This window comes from Myotis lucifugus, unplaced genomic scaffold (assembly GCF_000147115.1).
Source record: "Myotis lucifugus unplaced genomic scaffold, Myoluc2.0 scaffold_752, whole genome shotgun sequence".
Taxonomy (NCBI): Eukaryota; Metazoa; Chordata; class Mammalia; order Chiroptera; family Vespertilionidae; genus Myotis; species Myotis lucifugus.
The window spans coordinates 163,322-185,197 of record NW_005871800.1 but is presented as its reverse complement, the minus strand read 5'-3'; the positions used below and the strand labels follow the sequence as shown (position 1 = coordinate 185,197).

The window sequence follows — 21,876 nt, the reverse complement described above, 5'->3', positions numbered from 1 at the left end:
GCATATGAGCAGTTAGGAGCCAGCAGTCCCACGGGGTCACGGATTGGAGAGGGTGCAGGCTGAGCTGAGGGAACCCCCCTCCCATGCAAGAATTTCCTCCACCTTGCCTCTAGTAAAAAGATAAAAAAGAGGCTATATGAACAAAATATTGACAATACATACATATCTCTCAACAATTGAATCGAAGAACCAAAATAAGTGAACAAAGTACCTAATGACAAATTAACTGATGAATAAAATAGAAGTGGAGACAAGGAAACATGGAACAGAATGCAGAAACTCAGAGGGAAGAGGGAGGAGAGAGTGGAATAGGATGAACCCAAAAACTCACATGCACATATGCATGACCAATGGACACAGACAGGATGGCGGTGAAGGCCAGGGTGGGGCAGGAATGGGATGGAAGGTTGATAGGGGGGTAAAAATGGGGACATCAGTAATACCCTCAACAGCAAAGATTTTTTAGGAAAAGAAATTAGAAAAGGAAGATCAAAAGCACCCAAAGTCAAGCAGAAGGAAGGAAAAATAAAGATGAGCAGAGATTAATGAAATCAACACAGAAAAATGATAGAAAACCACCAATGATGCCAACAGCTAAATCTTTGAAAAGATCAATAAAACTAACCCAGTGCTTAGAAGACTGGCAAAGAGACAAATGACCAATATCAGAAATTAATTAGGAGAATAAACACATTCCCCACTGCATTCTTATGAGACTGGAATTCCTTGTGCAGTCAGTACAGAGAAAGAGTAAACTATAGACTGAAATCTCTTGTTAACATATTTACTAAAATCCTCCACAGAAGATTAGCCAATCCTACCAGCAACATAAGAAACTCATACTCCATCATGACAAAGCAGGAATTATCCCAACAATTCAAAGATGATTCAACATTTTTAAATCATCCGATGAAACCCAACAGGTCAACTGTGTAAAGAAGAGAAGTCACATGGTCATTAAAATTGATACAGAAAAGTGTGTACAAAGCACAGCTTCATTCATGATAAAACCTTAGGCCACTTGGGATAAAAGGGTCCTTCCTCACTCTGATCATGGGACTCCTGGAGCTAATGTCACACTCGATTGTGGGAAGTTACATGATTCCCTCAGATGGGGACAGAGTCAAAAAGACCCACTCTTACCACTTCTATTCAACATGGTCCTTGACGTGTTAACAAGAGCAATAAGACAGGAAAAATGCATAGAGACATTCAAATGTGAGCCCACACACAAGGTGTCCCTACTTGCAGGTGACATGTTCATCTATGAAGAAAAATCAAAAGAATCTACTTCACAATCCTGGGTGAATGTACAGAAATGGGTCTATTTGGAGACTTATCATAGCTGCAGTGGGGCTGTCTGAGTGGGGCTGACAGAGCAGCAGATAAGGGCACGGAACTGTGTTCCTGTGGGAAACCGTCCCCAGAAACACAGCTGTTCACAGAGGTGCAGCCTCAGGAGGAACTTGGCAGCACCACTGGTCACCAGAGTTCACCCTGAATCCCCTGGTGCCTGGAGGGGCCACGCGTGTTTGCTCCTTGAGCTGATCCCAGGGAACATGAACCCTCCAGCCTCTTTAGGACAGGAAGGAGGTTTGCACTGGGAGCCAGGAGCCCCCTGAAGCCTGGCTGCCCCCTTCCTCCCACAGAAGCGGGGAGAGGGTGCCCCCTAGTGGTCACACTTCAGAGTGGGTTCCAAGGTCCCCAGAAAACACGCTGGGGTGTAAGCTGGGGAGGACTCAGTGAGCCTTTAAACTGACGCTGAAACCTCCATGCGTGTTGCAGGGAGGGAGGGAAGGAGTCCGTGTCTCCTCCTGGCACCTGGGAAAACGGACTTTTTCCTCATTGAGGTTTGTGCTTCCCTCAGCCTCACGGGGCCTGACCAGCTGGCTCAGGCAGGTCCCCACAGCGAGGCCCAGCATCCGCCTGCAGGAGAGGGGGTCTGGGCGGTTCTTCGTCTTGAAGTCTCTGGAGAGAGGTTCCAGCCCAGCTCCCCGTGCCCCCCTGTGTCCTGGCACCGGGGCTGCCCTTCTGGGGGCCTCTCCATCCTAGTTCCCCTCGTCCCGGCAAGGCACACAACCCGCAGGTCTGTGGGTCCACCCGGCAGGACCCTGGCTGCCTGCATGCGGTGCGGGGCCTCCACAGTGTTAACTAGACATGGGGGAGGGGCCCTACCCGTGTGGCTCAGTGGATAGGGCATCAGCCTGCAGACTGATGGGTCTCGGCTTTGATTCCTGTCAAGGGCATGTACCTCCATTGCAAGCTCGATCCCTGCCTGCAAGAGGCAACTACTCAGTGTGTCTCTATGGGCTCTCCCTCTCCCCTCCCTTCCACTTTCTCTAAAAACAAGTAAAAAATATTATCAGTGAGGATGAATTAAACTATCTGAATAAAGGAATCTTATTTTTTTTTTAATAAAAAGGAGGAAAGAACTAGTAAGAGGTCACCCCAGAGCCCGCCAGGTGTTGCTCGTTGGTTGAGCTTCCACCTATGAACCAAGAGGTCAGGGTTGGAATCCTGATCAGGGTACTTGCCTGGGCCACTGCCTGGACTCCCAGTGGGGTGCATGCAGGGAGGCAACCGATCGATGATTCTCTCTCATCACTGATGTTTCTATCTCTCTTGCCCATCCTTTCCTCTCTGAAATCAATAAAAATATATTTTAAAATATGAATAAAAAATGAAAAGGAAGAGAGAAGGACGGCTTTGTGGTGTTTGACCTGCCCATGCCCACCATCTCCCCAGCATGACTGCACTTTCCAAGTGGTGGAGGCCACCTTCCCAGAGGAACAAGTGAGCACAGTCCCAGGTTCCTGTGTCCATCTGTCCTCACCTGGGGCTGTAGGAAAATGGACACAGGTGGTTGCTCTCCTCTGAGAAGGGAGGTGCTCACCTGCCACCATGGAAGATGTGGTGCCTCAACTCTCTACCTAGGATTTTCCTTCCAAGAGAGAACATATTCCTTTTTTATCTTTTTTATCCTCACCCAAGGACATTTTTCCATTGCTTTTCAGAGAGAGAGTGGAAGGGAGTGAGGGGAAGACGGAAACATTTATGTGATAGAACTACATCTATGGGTTGCCTCCTGCACCTGCCCTAAGCAGGAACCTGCAACCCAAGTATGTTCCCATAACAAGAATCAAACCTGAGACCCTTTAGTTCCCAGAGATATGCTCTATCCACTGAGCAAAACTGGCCAGGGCAAGGACTACATTTTATGTATTTATTTATCTATTTATTTATATTTAATATTTTTTATTGTTGACCATATCACATATGTCCACTTCTTGTCCCCATTGACCCGACAGTAAGACACCCCCACAACCCAACAAGGACCTTTAATTAAATGATAGAAATTCTCACACTTTTAGAGGCAGGAAAACAGGAATTTTGCACATGAAGAGCAGGGAAGTTGAGTGAAATGTGTGCTTTCAGGAGGCTGCTGTGTGCTTGTGAGAGTGGCAGGAGGTTTGAGATGGAGGCTGTGACCACAGAGTCCCGCCCAGCCTCTCCTGCCTCCTCACATGTAGAGGTTCCAGTTTTGTGGAGGATCTGATTGAAAAAAATAATAAGGAGAATCTTTCAGTATAAAAATAAAAGCATCATCCAATCCAAATTCTTATTCCCAAACCCCAGAAAGGCGACATGGCGCACAGCGGGTGAAGGAGAGCGAGAGGAAGCCCCATCCATGCACCTCCGAGTCAGCACCCCTGGGTCCTCATCAAAACCCCAGGAACGAGGACTCTCAATCCTGGAAGCTGACCCCAAAGGAATGGGCTCAGGGTGACGGGTCTCAGGAAAGGAGGAAAGTAGGGGGGTAAGGACGGGCCCCTCTGAGGCCAGCATCCATGAGTCCTTTCCCATCTGGGGTCGCCTCTAGGATGACAAGGTCAGGCACGCAGCCCAGGGTCCCAGCTGCACCTTATATGCAGACTCCATGCAAATGGGGCTCTCCTCCTGCTCATAAAAGGGGGCCCTTGCCTGTCATGTTGGGGAGACACCCAGAACCCAAGCACCTGAGACAGGACCCCAGCGGCTCCATCATGGACTTGGTGCCAAGCTGCGTTTTCCTCCTGATCATTTCTCAAGGTCGTTCTCAGGAGTGGGGAGCACTGAGACCTGTGCCTGTGCCTGTTGGTGCTTCCATGTGATTCTCAGTCTACCTTGTGTCTCTGTGTTTGCAGGTGTCCAGTGTGAGGAGCAGCTGGTGGAGTCTGGGGGAGGCGTGGTGCATCCTGGGGGGTCTCTGAGACTCTCCTGTGCAGCCTCTGGATTCACCTTCAGTAGCTACGAAATGAGCTGGGTCCGCCAGGCTCCAGGGAAGGGGCTGGAGTGGGTTTCTGCTATTAGTAGTGGTGGTAGTAACACATACTACGCCGCCGCTGTGAAGGGCCGCTTCACCATCTCCAGAGACAATGCCAAGAACTCACTGCATCTGCAAATGAACAGCCTGAGAGCCGAGGACTCTGCCGTGTATTACTGTGCAAGAGACACAGTGAGGGGAAGTCAGTGTGAGCCCAGACACAAACCTCCCTGAGGAGATAGCAGGGCTGGGCTGCAGGGAGCGTCCAGGACACCAGGGGGCGCTCAGGACTGGCAAACCCAGGCTCCCAGCTGAGATGCTGTCCCTGGAGGGTTGTGCAGGCTTCCTATTGGGGTCAATGCTTTCTTCCCTCCTAGTGTCCCTGGGGCAGTTCCTCTTCCTTCTTTGTGTCTTTAATTAGATTCTCTGCAGGAAGAAAGCAGGAAGTGGCTGTGTGTCAGATCTGGTCCACTTCTGATCTGGTCCCTGATGGTCGCTCTCTGGGTTGACAAGGCAAACATTGTAGGGATTCCAGTCCCCTCACTGAGACCTAAGTCCCCCAACCTCCACGCAGTGCTGAGCGGGGAACACGGAGTCCAAGCCTCAAACCTCACCTGAGTGTGATCAGCCCCTCGCTCTGCCCCAGGAGGAGCCCTTTGGGGGCAGTTAGCTGCTTGCCTCTCACTGACATGGCTGCACATGGAGGTGTAGGGTCAGACCCTGTGGGCACTGCCCCTCTGAGATGCTGGAAGTGCCTACTTCTCCCTTTGCCCCAGATGGAGGCTGGAAGCCCTGTTGGGTGCTGCTCCCCGTGGGTCTCAGAACCTGGTCCCAGGGGACGTGTCCCAACACCAGACCGGCTACCCCTGGGGAACCACCTGCATCCTGAGAACCTGCTGAAGGGAGACATGGTCCCTCCCACCTTTGCTGTGCCTCCAGCTTCATAGATACCATCCCACCCTCACCCTCTGTCCTCTGCCGCCCACACTCTCACCCCATGGGTCCTGCACAAGACATCCCGTGTGGAGGTGTGTGTCTTCTCCTTCTCCCCAGTTGGTTTTTCCTTAATGCACCCCCACGTCATCCCCTCATGCCCATCTCTTGTGCCAGGCCCTATCTGATACTCCAGGGCCAGGGCTACTCAGCCATCCTGCTGAGGACCCACAACACAGAGAGCAGCCCCGGGAGCAGGGGCAGAAGGAGGTGGGAAGGAAGTGCCTTCCTGTTGGACACAGGCAGGGATTTCCTCTGAAGCTCTCAGCTGCCTCCAGGGACAGCTCTTCCTTCTCATGTTCTCCCGCAGACAACAGTGAAGAAGGGACATTGTGTTTGCAGGTGATAGGTCAGCAGTGACGGGGACTCTCCTTCACTAAGGCTCCTTCACAAATTCTAAAAGTGGCTTTTTTCACTCTCTTTTCAATGTTTCTATGATGAGTGTGAACTCCACAGGTGGGTAGCTGGGATTGGGCTGTGTGCACAGCTCTGCATCCCTCTCTGGGGTCACAACTCCCTCAGTGTCTGACTCTCCGTGTGCCCTCCCCCTCCTGGTTCCAGAGAGATCACAGGGCCCTCCCTCTGCTGAAAGGCCTGAGCTCACTCAGAGCTGGTGGACCTCACCCATCCTCTCTGGATCCACATTGACCCCCAGAAGAGCTGTCAGCTCAGTGCACCAAACACAGGGAGCCCCACATCCCCCCACAGGAGGGGCCCCTGCTGTCCATCAGGAAGCAGTGCTAACCCCACAGCGGGGACCGGTGACCCTGAGGGCTGGGATGTGCATCACCAAATTCCTCCTCCACCTTTTCTCCTGGATCCAAGGTTTTCTAGCTTCACTGTGGGTGAGATTTGCATCGGGAGCATGTTGAAGCCGAGGAGCATCCATGGGACGTCCTGCGTCCATACCGTCCTCTCACTACTTACCCAGGAAACACAGATTCACACAGACACATAGTCACACACACACACACACACACACACACACACACACACACACACAGTTACACACACAGTCACACAAACACAGTTACATACTCGTTTCTGGAAAAGACATGCATTCACACATGAGCAGTGATACAAAACTGTTGGTGTTCTTATACACTGTACTTTAAGAATTCTATATAAGAAAATGGGGTTATCTCTAGCCCATTTGCCTGAGTGGATAGAGCATCAGCCTGCAGACTGAAGGGTCCTGTGTTTGATTCCGGTCAAGGGCACATACCCCAATGGGTGACGTGCAGGAGGCAGCCAAACAATGATTCTCTGTCATCATTGATGTTTCTATCTCTCCTTCCCTCTCCCTTCCTTCCTGAAATCAATAAAGAAATATTTCTTTTTAATATTTTTAAAAGAAAAAAAATGCAGTTAGATTGTGTTTTCTTGCATGCCATATGAAATAAATATGTGGTCTGCAAGAAACTATCATTTCAACACTGACCACAACTTGTGAAGATCAACAGTTGTATTTCTCAGTCCACTTAGTAGGAGCTCAAATTAGGAATTTAACCCAAACTTTGCTAGATTGCTACAAATTTTAAAATATAATTGAAGTAATAGTGGAAATCTTCCAAATAAAAGTCAAGGACCAAATGGACTCTAGGGTGAATTCTACCAGAATTTCAAATAGGAATTGATAACTTTCTATTAACTCTTCTTGACTCTTCCAAGAATTAAGGAAAGAGACAGCACTTCAAAACAGATTTCTTGAGGTGACCATTACACTCATATCAAAGTCAAGTAGAAACAAACAAAAATGACAGGTCAATATTCCTGATGAAATTACATGCAAAAACCTCAAAGATATGCTAGGAAACTAACCTGCACACTGAAAGGTCATTTTCCACGATCAAGTGGGATACCATCCGAGCATGCAAGGATGGTTCAATGTAAGTAAAACAGTAACTGTGCTACATCTCATCCACAGAATGAAAGATAAAGTATACCCTCGTATAAATAGATACAGAATAAAGCCTTTAAAATTGAAAATCGCTTCAGAATTAAAATTCTTAGCAGATTAGGTGTAGAAATGATGGACCTCAATACAATAAAGGCCACATTTGAAAATCCAACAACTGACATCACACTACACAGAGAAAATTAAAAGCTTTTCTTCTTACATTAGGACCAAGACAAGGGCTCCCCTGTGACTACTTCTATTTGTCAAAACAAGAAGTCCTTCTCAGAATAATTAGGCAAGAAAAGGAAATTTCAAATGTCTAAATCAGAAAGAAATGAGTTAAAATGTTTCTCCTTATCTGTAAGCAGATGATAAGATGTTGTACATAGAAAACCCTAGACACTGTATGAGAAGCTAATAGAACTAGAATTCAGGAAAGATGTAAGATACAAAACCAACACACAAATGGCTTGTGCCCCTGCACCCTCTCAACAGAGTGTCTTCATGGCTCTAGGAAACATGTGGGCTGTTTCAGAGGAAAGTGAGGGAAGAAAACTTGAACGGCTACACAACAAGGAGAAGACAACCTAATGAAACAAGAGCCCTGGACGTGTGTGTCCTCGGTCTTGGTTAATCCCCCATCATGTTCCCAGGTAGCTCTGCCCCCAAAGTGGCACTGGGTCAGGTGCAGGCTCCAGTTGACCCTCATCATGTGGGGACAGGTGTCACAGTGCTGGGGTTCAATCCCAGCAGGTCCAGGGGTCCCCAAAGGTGTGGACGGAGTTGGCGAAGAAGGAATGACACGAAGACAGCCTTCAGTTGGTCAGCAGCCTAGTCAGGACCTATAGCCAGGATCTCCAGCCAAAGTTCTGGTCGGAGTTCTGGTCAGGAACTGATGAGGATCTGACGTTTATTGTCTTATTACATCCGTATTTATACCAGCCGATCTCAATCCTTTCAATTTCTATTACAAGGGTTAAGGTGTTTCTCATCTCCATTCCAGGGAGTAAAGACCATGTAGCTTGATTACCCGCCTGGCACTTAATTAAGGGGTTGTATCCCCTCCCTAACCTCAGGGAAAGATCCCCACCTGGGGAAACAACCTTTCTCGGAGAGGTGACCTTGGTTAAAACACATGGCGCTAAAGGGAGCAAACATATTAACTAGGATGGACCGGCCTCCGGCATCACAGGGTCACATGCAGACATCAGGCTTCCAATAACAAGATTTTCATAATCTAAACTTAATTATTCCTAAATCATTTCCAACATCTTCCCCTCAACACACCTGGTCATGACAGAGGTCCTTCTATGTCCCAAGGCATGAAACTGGATCCAAACAGAGTCTTGAGCAGCGGTGGGCAAACTTTTTGTGAGTGCATGCCAAAACCAGCAAAATCTCTGACTCAAAATTCTTCTGCGTGCCAACCCTAATTTTTTGAGAACATGTTACGCCTACTTGATATCTCTTTAGGTGTGCGTATGTGAAGAGCCTTGAAGAAATAATAAAATTCATTCGAGCGACAAAAACACAGTATATGATGATGAAAAATACATTTATTTTTTAATGTATACATGTTATGTAAAATTATTTATTTATCTAAGATGCACCTACACTGAATTTATCTGAAAAATAAAGAAGTGGATATTAAGAAAACAATTGTAACTGGAAGGTTATAAGAGAGGTTTTCGTGTGCCAGCAAAAGTTACTGGCATGCCATTTTTTGCACATGTACCAGGGGTTGCACACCCCTGGTCTAGAGAATAAATACCACAAAGGAGGCCATGCAGCTGCTACACGTCCAGCACCAAACTGCCCTGAAGGAATAGGACCCAGGAGCTCTGTCTGTGTCTCTCCAGTTCATGCTTCTGGTGCCCAGGGTATTATTGTGCCAAATACACAGTGAGGGGAAGTCAGTGTGAGCCCAGACACAAACCTCCCTGAGGAGACAGCAGGGTTGGGCTGCAGGTGGCACTCAGGACACCATGGGGCACTCAGGACCACAGACATGAGGACCAGCTCAGGAGCTGGGACTTAGGGGATTCAGTCTCTGATGAACTGGTCAGTGGTTTTATTCTTCAGGAGTAAACACCCTCCTCCAGGACTCACTGCCTCTTCCCTTTATGCCTTATGTTTCCTTTCACACCACCCCTTGGAGGTAGTCACTTACTTCCTCTGCCCCATTGATCAGTCAGAAGGAGCCCTTAATGTGTCCTTTGGTCCCTCCTCCAGGAAACATTGCCATGTTAAGGAGGCCATTGGGGATGTTGTTGGACACTGAACAGAAAGACGTTACTGCATCCCCGGCAACCAATAAGCTCGGCTGTGCTAACAAAGGGACAGTCTTCTGTCAGGAGCTTCTGTTGGAAGAAACTCACAAGGGCTTTATTCTAACACAAAGGAGTGGGTAGAACTGGGCTGTATTTTGGATTTCTAGAGCCTAAGAAATAACATCTGAAATGAATAATACATGGAGTAAGACTAACACTGCAGATTAAACATAAATGAACTTCAGGAAGTCTAAGGAAACTCTCCAAAATGGAACACAGAATAAATTTCCCTCAAAATAGCCAAGTGTCAGGAACGTAAGAGACAATAAAGCAGTGAGATATCTCTGTAAATAAAAGCCTAAGTGCCCAAACAACCAACAACCATATGACTATTTGAACAGTTGCTATGACGTGCACTGACCACCAGAGGGCAAACACTCAACACAGGTGCTGTCCCTTGGTGGTCAGTGCACTCCCACAACTCAGCTGACTGACAGATGCCAGGTTCTGCGATGGTTATCACAGCTGTGGCGGCACAATCCTCTCCTGTCTCCGTGGCAGCAGGCTACTGAGCAATGGCAGGTGCTGCAGGGCCAGGATGAGCTGGAGCCGCGGGGCACCTGGCCCAGGCTCAGGTTCATGTCTGGAAAACTGCCACTTGAGGCACTACTACATTCCTCAGGGTGTCAGACTGCCGGGTGCAGCCCGATCCCCTCAAGCCCCAAGGAGTCCCGAATTGCGAGAGGGTTCAGGCCAGGCTGAGGGACCACACCTGTGCATTAATCCATGCACTGGTCCTCTAGTTTATACATGGAATTGGAATCCAGAAAGAGGAGAGAGGGGCACCAAGAAAAATGTATGAAGAGATTATGGCAAATAGTTTTTCAGAATTTGATGTAAACTATAAAGAGATCTAAGAACACCAAAGAAAATAAGAAGAATGAAAATAAACAACATTAAGTCAAGGAACATTGAAGTCAAACTGGTGAAAAAGATAAAATGCTTAAGGGCAGTAAAGAAATAACCACACATGAGTCAAGGAACAAGATTAATAAAAACATCAAAGGTCACATGAAAAACTACCAAAACCAGAAGACAATGGAGTGACAACTCAAAGAGCTGAAGGAACATTGAGAAGTCATCAATGTATAATTCTAAATTGTTGAAAATGAAATTACAAAATATCAAATGTTGTGAGATGCAGCAAGAGCAGTGCTTGGAGGGAAATGTATAGCATTCAATGCTTATGTTGGAAAAGAATAAATATCTTTAAATCAATAATCTAAGCCTCCACTTTAAAAAATTTGAAAAGTGTGAGAACCAATGTGGAGGCAGAGGTAAATGCATGTTCTCACTGCCTCCCACAACCACATGAAATGCACAACTAAAATAGAGAACAGCCATCATTCCGGACTAGGGAGGTAAAGAGAAAGCTCACCGAGACTGGTAGGAAGGGTGGAGGCAGGGAGCAGGCTAGTCCAACACCCACATGTGGCATGTTTTTAATTGGCTGGGATACCTCAGCTCTGGAGGCCTCCTGTGAGAAGCAAAGGGTCTCAGCCTCACACCAGACCCCCAACCCAGGGTTCCAGAGCTGGGCACAGAAGTCCTCATAACCTTAGGTTGTAAAAACAAGAAATGATTGTCTCTGAGTGACATGGAGGCAGCTGGAGACCCAGGCTGTTCCTCTTAAAGGGCCAGACTCTTACAGGGTCCTGCTTCCTCTGAGCTCCAGGGGCAGGCAGGGGAATTGGGGGATCCAGGGACATATGGGGAAGAACTGGATTGTCCGTCATTTGGGCAGGAACTAGGGGTGGCTTTCTCCCAGACAGGGCTGCTCCTAGGGGTCACTGTTCTGTGCTGGGACCTCCCCATCACATAGCTGTTTCCAAGCCACATCTGTGGCTCCATTAGTGTGGCTCACACAGTTTTCTCTGCCCTGGTGATTCCCTGAGAACCCACCCCATCCAAATTGCAGCCCCACCCAAATTGTTTGCAGCAGCCTTTCCATAGGAATGGCTTGTCCTGACTCAGGCTTCAGACTCTCCTATTGCTGGGGTCCAACCCCAGCAGGTCCAGGGATCCCCAAAGGTGTGGACAGAGTCAGCGAAGAAGGAATGACACGGAGACAGCCTTCAGTTGATCAGCAGCCTAGTCAGTACCTCTACCCAGGAGCTCCAGCCAAGTTCTGGTGCCATGTTCTCTCGCTAGTTTCTCCAGCCAGGTTCGGTTGCCAGGTTCTCCAGCCAGGTTCTCCAGCCAGGTTCTATCCAGGTTCTCCCGCCATGTTCTGTCTAGGTTCTCCAGCCAAGTTCTGTAGCCAGGTTCTGTCCAGGATCTTTTGCCATGTTCTCTCCCTAGGTTCTCTCTCTAGGTTCTGAGTCTAGGTTCTTCAGCCAGGTTCTCTCGCTAGGTTCTGTTTCTAGGTTCTGTGTCTAGGATCTGTCTTCTTACATCTGTATTTATACCAGTTGATTTTAATCCTGTCAATTTCTATTCCAAAGGTAGGGCAGTTCTTATTCCAGGGAGTAAAGATTATGTAGCTTAAGTGTGATTGTTCTTAGTTAAAGTGATTAACTACCCACCTGGCACTTAGTTAAGGGGTTTTATTCCCTCCCTAACTTCAGGGAAAAATTCCTACCTGGGGAGACAACCTTTCTCGGAGAGGTGACCTTGGTTAAAACACATAGAGCCAAGAAGGTGAGCAAACATATTAAGAACAGTATGCCATATACGTCAGGTACCTTGAAACATATGCTGTGCAGATGTTTCTTCTCTGCAGCGACTGTGTCAAGCAGCAAGGATGGACCGGCTCCCGGCATCCTATAATCTCTCAAACAAGCAGCAGCTGGCATCAGTGTGCCCCAAACCTATCAGTAAGAGACTTGGGACCTGGCACTAGCACCAGACTGCCTTGCTTCAAAACTTGTCCTAGCCTGGGCACTTTCATGCCCAATACAAGTAGCAGCCATCTGCAGATGCACCTATAGCTCCTTCTTGGTGGCCCCAGGCAGTGGCTGACTTTGCACCACCCAAGAGGCCCTAGAGAAATTATGGCGAACCTTTTGAGCTCGGTGTGTCAGCATTTTGAAAAACCCTAACTCTGGTGCCATGTCACATATAGAAATTTTTTTATATTTGCAACCATAGTATAAAAAGTATTTATATTTTTGATATTTATTTTATATATTTAAATGCCATTTAACAAAGAAAACTCAACCAAAAAAATGAGTTCGCATGTCACCTCTGACAAGTGTGTCATAGGTTTGCCATCACTACCCTAGAGATAGTGCACCTGGTGGACAGCTTTAGACCACACCAGATTACAACTCCACACATTCAGAAGGGGGAAAAGGAAGAGAAGGAGAAGCAGGGAAATGAAGGAGAAGAAGGAGAAGGTGAAGGAGAAGGAGAAGGAGAAGGAGAAGGAGAAGGAGAAGGAGAAGGAGAAGGAGAAGGAGAAGGTGAAGGAGGAGGAGGAGGAGGATGATGAGGAGGAGGAGGAGGAGGAGGAAGAGGAGGAGAAATAATGAACAAAGCCATAGCCTTGGTTTGGTTCAGTGGATAAAGCCTTGGCCTGCTGACTGAAGGGCTCTAGGTTTGAAGATAGTCAGGGCCACATGCCCATGTTGTGGGTGTGCACAAGGTGGCTGAATAGTGATTCTCTGTCATCATTGATGTCTCTCTCTCTCTCTTTCTCTCTCTCTCTCTCTCTCTCTCTCTCTCTCTCTCTCTTCCTTCAACCTGAAATCAATCCTAACTAATAAAGAGGGAATATGTAAATTGAACGTAGCTCTGGGACAAAGGTGGAGGCATCCACAGCCAATAAGGAGGAATATGCAAATTGACTGTCACTCCATGAAAAAGATGGGGCAGCTGGGCTGGGACGCTTGTGCCATCTCCATGGCAATGATGCAAGCGTTCCGCCACACCCCTCCCATGGAGGGCCTCTGGGTCTGCTTCTTCACCACTGCTGCGGGGGCCAGAGGAGCATAGACACAAGCCTGCAGGGGGCCCGGCATCCAGCAGCCTCAAGCCTTGCGGCCATGGTGGAGCTAAAACCACTGGGGCAGCAGCAGAGACAGAAATCTGCAGGAAACCTGTGTAAAGGGAGATAAACTATCATAACTTTATCTCCCTTTCCACAAGATGAGAAAACTGACCCTGATTTATTTTGTGATATGGCCCTCACCTGTCTACAAGCACAGGGTATGTTATGACCAGTCCCAGGAAGGTCTTGTCAGAATACTGTCTCCAGGGAACAACGCTACTATGGCAAATCATCTAAGAGAGGAAACAAGCTTTTGTTGGGTTTATTCTGAAGGCCAGAGAACATGCCATCCCAACATATACCATGTTGTTATTTTGATGATCTTGAGCTGCAGATGCTTGAAAAACAGCAAATGCACCAAGAGGCTTTCACTGAAGTTTCCTGATCTGCCTAAGATCGGACCCCCCAAAAGGAGCTTAAATGTCATAGGTCCCCTCAATGGGAAAAGTGTCATCAGCCAGTGAAGACTGACTCCTGTCACAGGACAGGAGACTAGAAGTTGACATCACACCCAAATTTTGTTACAAACTATCTCTCCCCAACTCCCATTCATCTTTCCTAAAAATCATTTACTCTCCTCTAAGAGGCCTACATCTCCTGTCTCCTCTCCCTAGGAAGAAGGTATTTAAATCTTGATTCTAAGACACCTTGGGGAGTTATTCATTTTTCCCTGGGATCTCCCACATATACACGAGGTACACATATTAATGAACTTTTGTTTTTCTCTTGGTAATCTTTCATTACAAGGGCCTCCTCCAAGAACTCAGAAGGGTAGAGGAAAACTATTTTTTCTCCTCCATAATTCTATCTCTGGAAATCAAGTCCCGGGCTGAACAGTGAGGTTGGCTCAAGTGCCAAGCAGTCCCGGCTGAGGGGAGGGAAGCTTCTAGGGAGAAATCAATGATATTGACATCAAAGTAGGACAGAGGGCACATGCATGGGAGTTTAAAGTGGTTCAACATTTTTGGAGGATGATTTGGCAAATTTGATAAAAATGTGCAAGGTATATCCAAGGGTCTTCTAGGAATCTCATCTGCTGAGATAAAGTGTGAGTGCATAAGCCCTGGTCAGAACCCAGGATGCTACTGTGGGCTGCCCTTCCATGATAGGAAAACCTGCTAACAACCTGCATTTTTTGGACAAGGTGGCATCTATATTAATAAAAGGGTAATATGCTAATTAGACTGAACATCTTCTGGACGACCTTCCGGATATCCTTCCATACAAAGCCATGGTGGGGGGGCTGAGGCAGAGGCAGTTAGAGGTGATGAGGCAGGCAGGGGAGAGCAGTTAGGGGGATCAGGCTGGCAGGGGAGAGCAGTTAGGGAGATCAGGCTGGCAAGCATATGAGCAGTTAGGAGCCAGCAGTCCCAAGGGGTCATGGATTGGAGAGGGTGCAAGCTGAGCTGAGGGAACCCCCCTCCCATGCAAGAATTTCCTCCACCGTGCCTCGAGTAAAAAGATAAAAAACAGACTATATGAACAAAATATTGACAATACATACATACTATCAACAATTGAATCTAAGAACCAAAATAAGTGAACAAAGTATCTAATGACAAAATTAACTGATGCATAAAATAGAACTGGAGACACGGAAATGTGGAACAGAAAGACAAAACTCAGAGGGAAGAGGGAGGAGAGAGTGGAATAGGATGAACCAAAGAACTCACATGCACATATGCATGACCGATGGACACAGACAGGATGGCGGTGAAGGCCAGAGTGGGGCAGGAATGGGGTGGAAGGTTGATATGGGGGTAAAAATGGGGACATCAGTAATACTCTCAATAGCAAAATTTTTTAAGAAAATAAATTAGAAAAGGAAGATCAAAATCACCCAAAGTCAAGCAAAAGGAAGGAAAAATAAAGATGAGCAGAGATTAATGAATTCAACACAGAAAAATGATAGAAAACCACCAATGATGCCAACAGCTAAATCTTTGAAAACATCAATAAAACTAACCCAGTGCTTAGAAGACTGGCAAAGAGACAAATGACCAATATCAGAAATTAATTAGGAGAATAAACACATTCCCCACTGCATTCTTATGAGACTGGCATTCCTTGTGCAGTCAGTACAAAGAAAGATTAAACTACAGACTGAAATCTCTTGTTAACATATTTACTAAAATCCTCAACAGAAGATTAGCCAATCCTACCAGCAATATAAGAAACTCATACTCCATCATGACCAAGCAGGAATTATCCCAACAATTCAAAGATGATTCAACATTTTTAAATCATCCGATGTAATCCGACAGGTCAACTGTGTAAAGAAGAGAAGTCACATGGTCATTAAAATTGATACAGAAAAGTGTGTACAAAGTATAGCTTCATTCATGATAAAACGCTTAGGGCACTTGGGATAAAGGGGCCCTTCCTCACTCTGATCATGGGACTCCTGGACCTGATGTCACACTCGATTGTGGGAAGTTACATGATTCCCTCAGATGGGGACAGAGTCAAAAAGGCCCACTCTTACCACTTCTATTCAACATGGTCCTTGACGTGTTAACAATAGCAATAAGACAGGAAAAATGCATAGAGACATTCAAATGTGAGCCCACACACAAAGTGTCCCTACCTGCAGGTGATATGTTCATCTATGAAGAAAAATCAGAAGAATCTACTTCAAAATCCCGGGTGAATGTACAGAAATGGGTCTATTTGGAGACTTATCATAACTGCAGTGGTGCTGTCTGTGCGGGGCTGGCAAAGCAGCAGATAAGGGGAGGGAACTGAGTTCTTGTGGGAAACCATCCCCAGAAACACAGCTGTTCACAGAGGTGCGGCCTCAGGAGGGACTTGGCAGCACCACTGGTCACCAGAGTTCACCCTGAATCCCCTGGTGCCTGGAGGGGCCACGCGTGTTTGCTCCTTGAGCTGATCCCAGGGAACATGAACCCTCCAGCCTCTTTAGAACAGGAAGGAGGTTTGCACTGGGAGCCAGGAGCCCCCTGAAGCCTGGCTGACCCCTTCCTCCCACAGAAGCGGGGAGAGGGTGCCCCCTAGTGGTCACACTTCAGAGTGGGTTCAAGGTCCCCAGAAAACACGCTGGGGTGTAAGCTGGGGAGGCCTCAGTAAGCCTTTAAACTGACACTGAAACCTCCATGCGTGTTGCAGGGAGGGAGGGAGGGAGTCCCTGTCTCCTGCTGGCACCTGGGAACACGGACTTTTTCCTCATTTAGGTTTGTGTTTCCCTCAGCCTCACGGGGCCTGACCATCTGGCTCAGGCGGGTCCCCACAGCGAGGCCCAGCATCCGCCTGCAGGAGGGGGTCTGGGTGGTTCTTCGTCTTGAAGCCTCTGGAGAGAGGTTCCAGCCCAGCTCCCCATGCACCCCTGTGTCCTGGCTCCTGGGGCTGTCCTTCTGGGGGCCTCTCCATCCTAGTTCCCCTCGTCCCGGCAACGCACACAACCCCCAGGTCTGTGGGTCCACCCGGCAGGACCCTGGCTGCCTGCATGCGTTGCGGGGGCCTCCACAGTGTTAACTAGACATGGGGGAGGGGCCCTGCCCATGTGGCTCCGTGGATAGAGCGTCAGCCTGGGGACTCACAGGTCTCGGGTTTGATTCCTGTTAAGGGCACGGACCTCCATTGCAAGCTCGATCCCTGCCTACAAGAGGCAACTACTCAGTGTGTCTCTATGGGCTCTCCCTCTCCCACTCCTTCCACTTTCTCTAAATATAAGTGGGAAATATCCTTGGGTGAGGATGAACAAAACCAGCTGAATAAAGGAATCTTGTTGTTGTTTCTAATAGAAAGAAGGAAAGAAATAGGAAGAGGTCACCACAAATCCCGCCCAGTGTTGCTCATTGGTTGAGCTTCGACCTATGAACCAAGAGGTCAGGGTTGGAATCCTGGTCAGGGCACTTGCCTGTGCCACTGCCTGTACCCCCAGTGGGGGGTGTGTAGAAGGCAACCGACTGATGATTCTCTCTCATCATTGATGTTCCTATCTCTCTTGCCCCTCCTTTCCTTTTTGAAATCAATAAAAATATTATTAAAATAAGAATAAAAAATGAAAAGGAATTGAGACGTAAGGCTTTGTGGTGTTTGACCTGCCCATGCCCCACCCCCTCCCCAGCGTGATTGCACTCTCCAAGTGGTGGTGGCCGCCTTCCCAGGGGAACAAGTGACGACAGTCCCAGGTTCCTGTGTCCGTCTGTCCTCACCTGGGGCTGTGGGAGGATGGACACAGGTGGCTGCTCTCCTCTGAGAAGGGAGGCGCTCACCTGCCACCATGGAAGACGTGGTGCCTCAAGTCTAGACCCAAGGTTTAGTTCCAAGAACCAACATATTCCTTTTTTATCTTTTTTCATCATCACTCAAGGATATGTTTTCATTGCTTTTCAGAGAGAGAGAGTGGAAGGGAGGGAGGTGAAGAAAGAAACATTGATGTGAGGGAAACACATCAACTGGTTGCCTCCTGCATGTGCCCTAAACAGGGAAAGGGCCAGGGAGGAGCCTGCAACCCAGGTACATGCCCTTGACCAGAATCAAACAGATACTCTTTGGTTCAAAAGCCAACACTCTATACACTGAGTCAAACCGTCCAGGGCCAGCATTCCATTTCAAAAAATTATATAATTATCTCATTTATTTCTTTTTAACAATTTTTTATTGTTGAAAGTATCACATATACCCCGTTTTCCCCCATTGAATCCTCCAGACTTCCAGCCCCCACCAGCCATCAGGGCTCCATGTGTAAATGATGAAATTTCTCCCACTTTGAGGGGCTGGGAAACAGAGCTTTTTCACATGAACAAAAGGGAAGTTAAGAGAAATGTGTGCCTTTAGGAGGCAGCTGTGTGCTTGTGAGAGTGGCAGCAGGTGTGAGACAGAGTCTGCGGCCACAGTGTCCAGCCCAGCCTCTCCTGCCTCCTCACATGTAGAGGTTGGAGTTTTTATAGGGGCAGGAATAGAATGTGGGGGATCCTTCTAGAATTGTACAACATAGTCATCCTGCTCTGTTCACCGTGATGTTTATTCTGATTGGAGAAGGCACCTTCTAGCCTGGCTGGCAGCCGCACTGGGACCTGGGAGCTCACCTGGAAGTGCAGCCCCTCCTCCCCATTTGGAGCTGCCGATCATCCCGGAGATGAACAACTTTCCTGCAGGAACCAGCCCGCCAGCCCTTGAAGGTCCCAGCCCTCTGCTCCATGTCACCTGCCCCTTTTGCAGAGCCTTTGGCTACTTCCCTCGTAATCTTCTATCCTTTAACTCAGTATAAGCAGCTGGCTTATGGGGGCTGCAGAGCAAATTTTACAGGGTGACCTGCTGCTCCCCCATATTGCGGGCAGTATTGGAATGAATGCCTGTATATGATTCACCCCTGTCTCTGCTCATTTGGCTCAAGTAGTGACAGGTAGCACAGACCATGCACTGTCGGATTACAAATTTGTGTGTGTAAGTTGTGATTGGGGACAACAACAAAAAGAAACTTTCAGTTTCAAAATAAAAGCATCATCCAATACAAATTCTTATTCCCAAACACCAGAAAGGCAACATGGCCCACAGTGGGTGAAGGAGAGTGAGAGGAAGCCTCATCCACGCGCCTCTGGGGGAGCACCCCTGGGTCCTCATCAAAACCTCAAGGAAGGAGGACTCTCAATCCTGAAAGCTGCCCCCAAGGACTGGGGTTAGGATGACAGGTCTCAGGAAAGGTGGGAGGAAGGGGGGTCAGGACTGGACCCCTTGAGGACCGCATCCTTGAGTCCTTTCCATCTGGGGTCGCCCCTGGGATGACAAGGTAAGGCATGCAGCCCAGGGTCCCAGCTGCACCTTATATGCAGACTCCATGCAAATGGGGCTCTCCTCCTGCTCATAAAAGGGGCCCTTGCTCAGCATGTTGGGGAGACACCCAGAGCCTAAGCGCCTGAGACAGGACCACAGCGGCTCCACCATGGACTTGGTGCCAAGCTGCGTTTTCCTCCTGATCATTTCTCAAGGTCGTTCTCAGGAGTGGGGAGCACTGAGACCTGTGCCTGTGCCTGTTGGTGCTTCCATGTGATTCTCAGTCCACCTTGTGTCTCTGTGTTTGCAGGTGTCCAGTGTGAGGAGCAGCTGGTGGAGTCTGGGGGAGGCCTGGTGCAGCCTGGGGGGTCTCTGAGACTCTCCTGTGCAGCCTCTGGATTCACCTTCAGTAGCTACAACATGAACTGGGTCCGCCAGGCTCCAGGGAAGGGGCTGGAGTGGGTCGCACTCATTAGTAATGGTGGTAGCACATACTACGCCAACTCTGTGAAGGGCCGCTTCACCATCTCCAAAGACAACGGCAAGAACTCGCTGTATCTGCAAATGAGCAGCCTGAGAGCCGAGGACACGGCCGTGTATTACTGTGCCAGAGACACAGTGAGGGGAAGTCATTGTGAGCCCAGACACAAACCTCCCTGAGGAGACAGCAGGGCTGGGTTGCAGGGGGTGCTCATGACACCAGGGGGCGCACAGGACCCACAGCACAGAGAGCAGCCCCAGGTGCAGAGGCAGAGGGAGGTGGGAGGGAAGGGGCTTCCTGTTGGGCACAGGGATTTCCTCTCCAGCTCTCAGCTGCCTCCAGGGACAGTTCCAGATCTTTCTCTAAGGCTCTCATTTCCCGCTTTCTCACTGCAGACCCCAGAGGAGGGGGTAGCACTGCTGCTGGCAGAGGACATGTGGGCAGTGATGGGGACTCTCCTCACCACGTGTCTGTATTTCCTGCTTTTCTTTCTCCACAGAGACCATCCTCAGTGCTCTCATCGGCCTGTGGTTGGAAACTTTCCCACCAAGAGAGACCCCAGCACAGCCCAGGCCCCTGTGTGCTGAGCTCGGGGTCTGACCCACATGCCCACCTGTCCCCATAGGGCCCTTCCTTCTGACAGGCCCACAGTAAATAAAACAGGTGTGTGTCCCGCAGACAGTGGAAGCTGGATGGACCCATCTGAATGGTGGAAAGGGCCTTGAGGGCTGCTCCCTGGTCACCTCCCCTGTACAGGTGCCAGGACTTGCTGTTTCTGGTGCCACAGGAAATGACCTCAGCTCTCTCCCCATAGGTGTCACACCAGCACTGATGTGAGATGACAGCAGTGTGCGCTTCCCGTGTCATGCAGGTTCATAGGGACGTTTAACAAGGTTAATTGGAAATCATCTCATTTCAACAAGCAGCTGACTTGGGAAATCTCTTGGTGAAGGAGACAGCTTTACAGTTTTGAATCTTTTTTATTTAAAATCATGGGGTAAAGTTTGACATTTCATAATTACGGTGTTGGATCCTCTCTAGATCAGTCCTTTGAGGGCTCAGTGGGGATTATAACCCAGGTAGAGGCTGCTTGTGGGGTTGTTGCTCTATCTCAGCATTTCCCAGCCTCCATGGCATAGGTGCTGAAGTGGCTAAACCTTCACCTCACTCATGTCTGCAGGATGGAGTAGACCTCCCACACTTCCCTCCTTGCTCCTTTGGTGGGTTTCCAGGAGCCATGAGAACCCACTGTGTCTGCAAAGCTTCCCCAAATCATGCACTGCTCACTGACCTCTGTGTGTCTCCCCTGGTCCCCTCCTGATTGATGGCTCTGGTTACTACAGAACCTTTCACCATCAGGAATGGGCCTAGGTGAGACCATGAGCTGGTTCTTTGAAAAGATAAAAAAGATTGATGAACCATTAGCCAGACTCATCAGGAAAGAAAGAGAGGGGACCCAAATAAATAAAGTCAGAAAGGATTGTGGAGACGTAACAACCAACTCCCCAGAAACAGGTATTTCAATAAAGTGCTATGAACAACTATATGCCAACAAGCTGGACAATGTGGATGAAATGGACAAATTTCCTAGAAAAACACAGTACCCCAAAACTGAAACAGGAGGAATCAAAAAAAAACCTGAATAGGCCAATAACAACTGAGGAAATAGAAGCAGGAATCTAAAACCTCCCAGCAAACAAAAGTCCTGGTCTGGATGCCTTCACAGGGGAGTTTTACCAAACATCCAAAGATGAACTAACACCTATACTCCCCAAACTATTCAAAAGAAAACCAGAGGAAGGAACACTTCCAAACTCTTTTCATGATTCCAGCATTATCCTAATTCCAAAACCAGGTGACACTCCTAAGAAAGATAATTACAGGCCAATATTCCTGATGAATACAGATGCTAAAATCCTCAAAAAATATTAGCAAATTGGATCCAGCAATATTTTTAAAAGATCATCCATCATGAGCAAATGGGATTCATCCAGGGATGCAGGGGTGGTATAATATTCACAAATCGATAAACATGATACATCACATAAACAAACTCCAAGAATAAAAATAGCATGGACATATCTATAAATTTCATAAATATTATTCATACAAAAACCCCAGAACCAACTTTTGAAAAATATC

The 21,876-nt window shown here is 48.1% G+C and overlaps 1 gene segment (V, D, J or C); it reads left to right on the top strand.

Annotated features, from left to right (window-relative positions):
* The window catches only part of LOC111823933, a 52,023-nt gene that overhangs the window by 12,043 nt on the left and 18,104 nt on the right, over nt 1-21,876 (top strand). The window contains 2 exon segments of the V gene segment in view: nt 18,746-18,789; nt 19,564-19,861. Of these exon segments, the coding sequence occupies nt 18,746-18,789; nt 19,564-19,861 (342 nt within the window).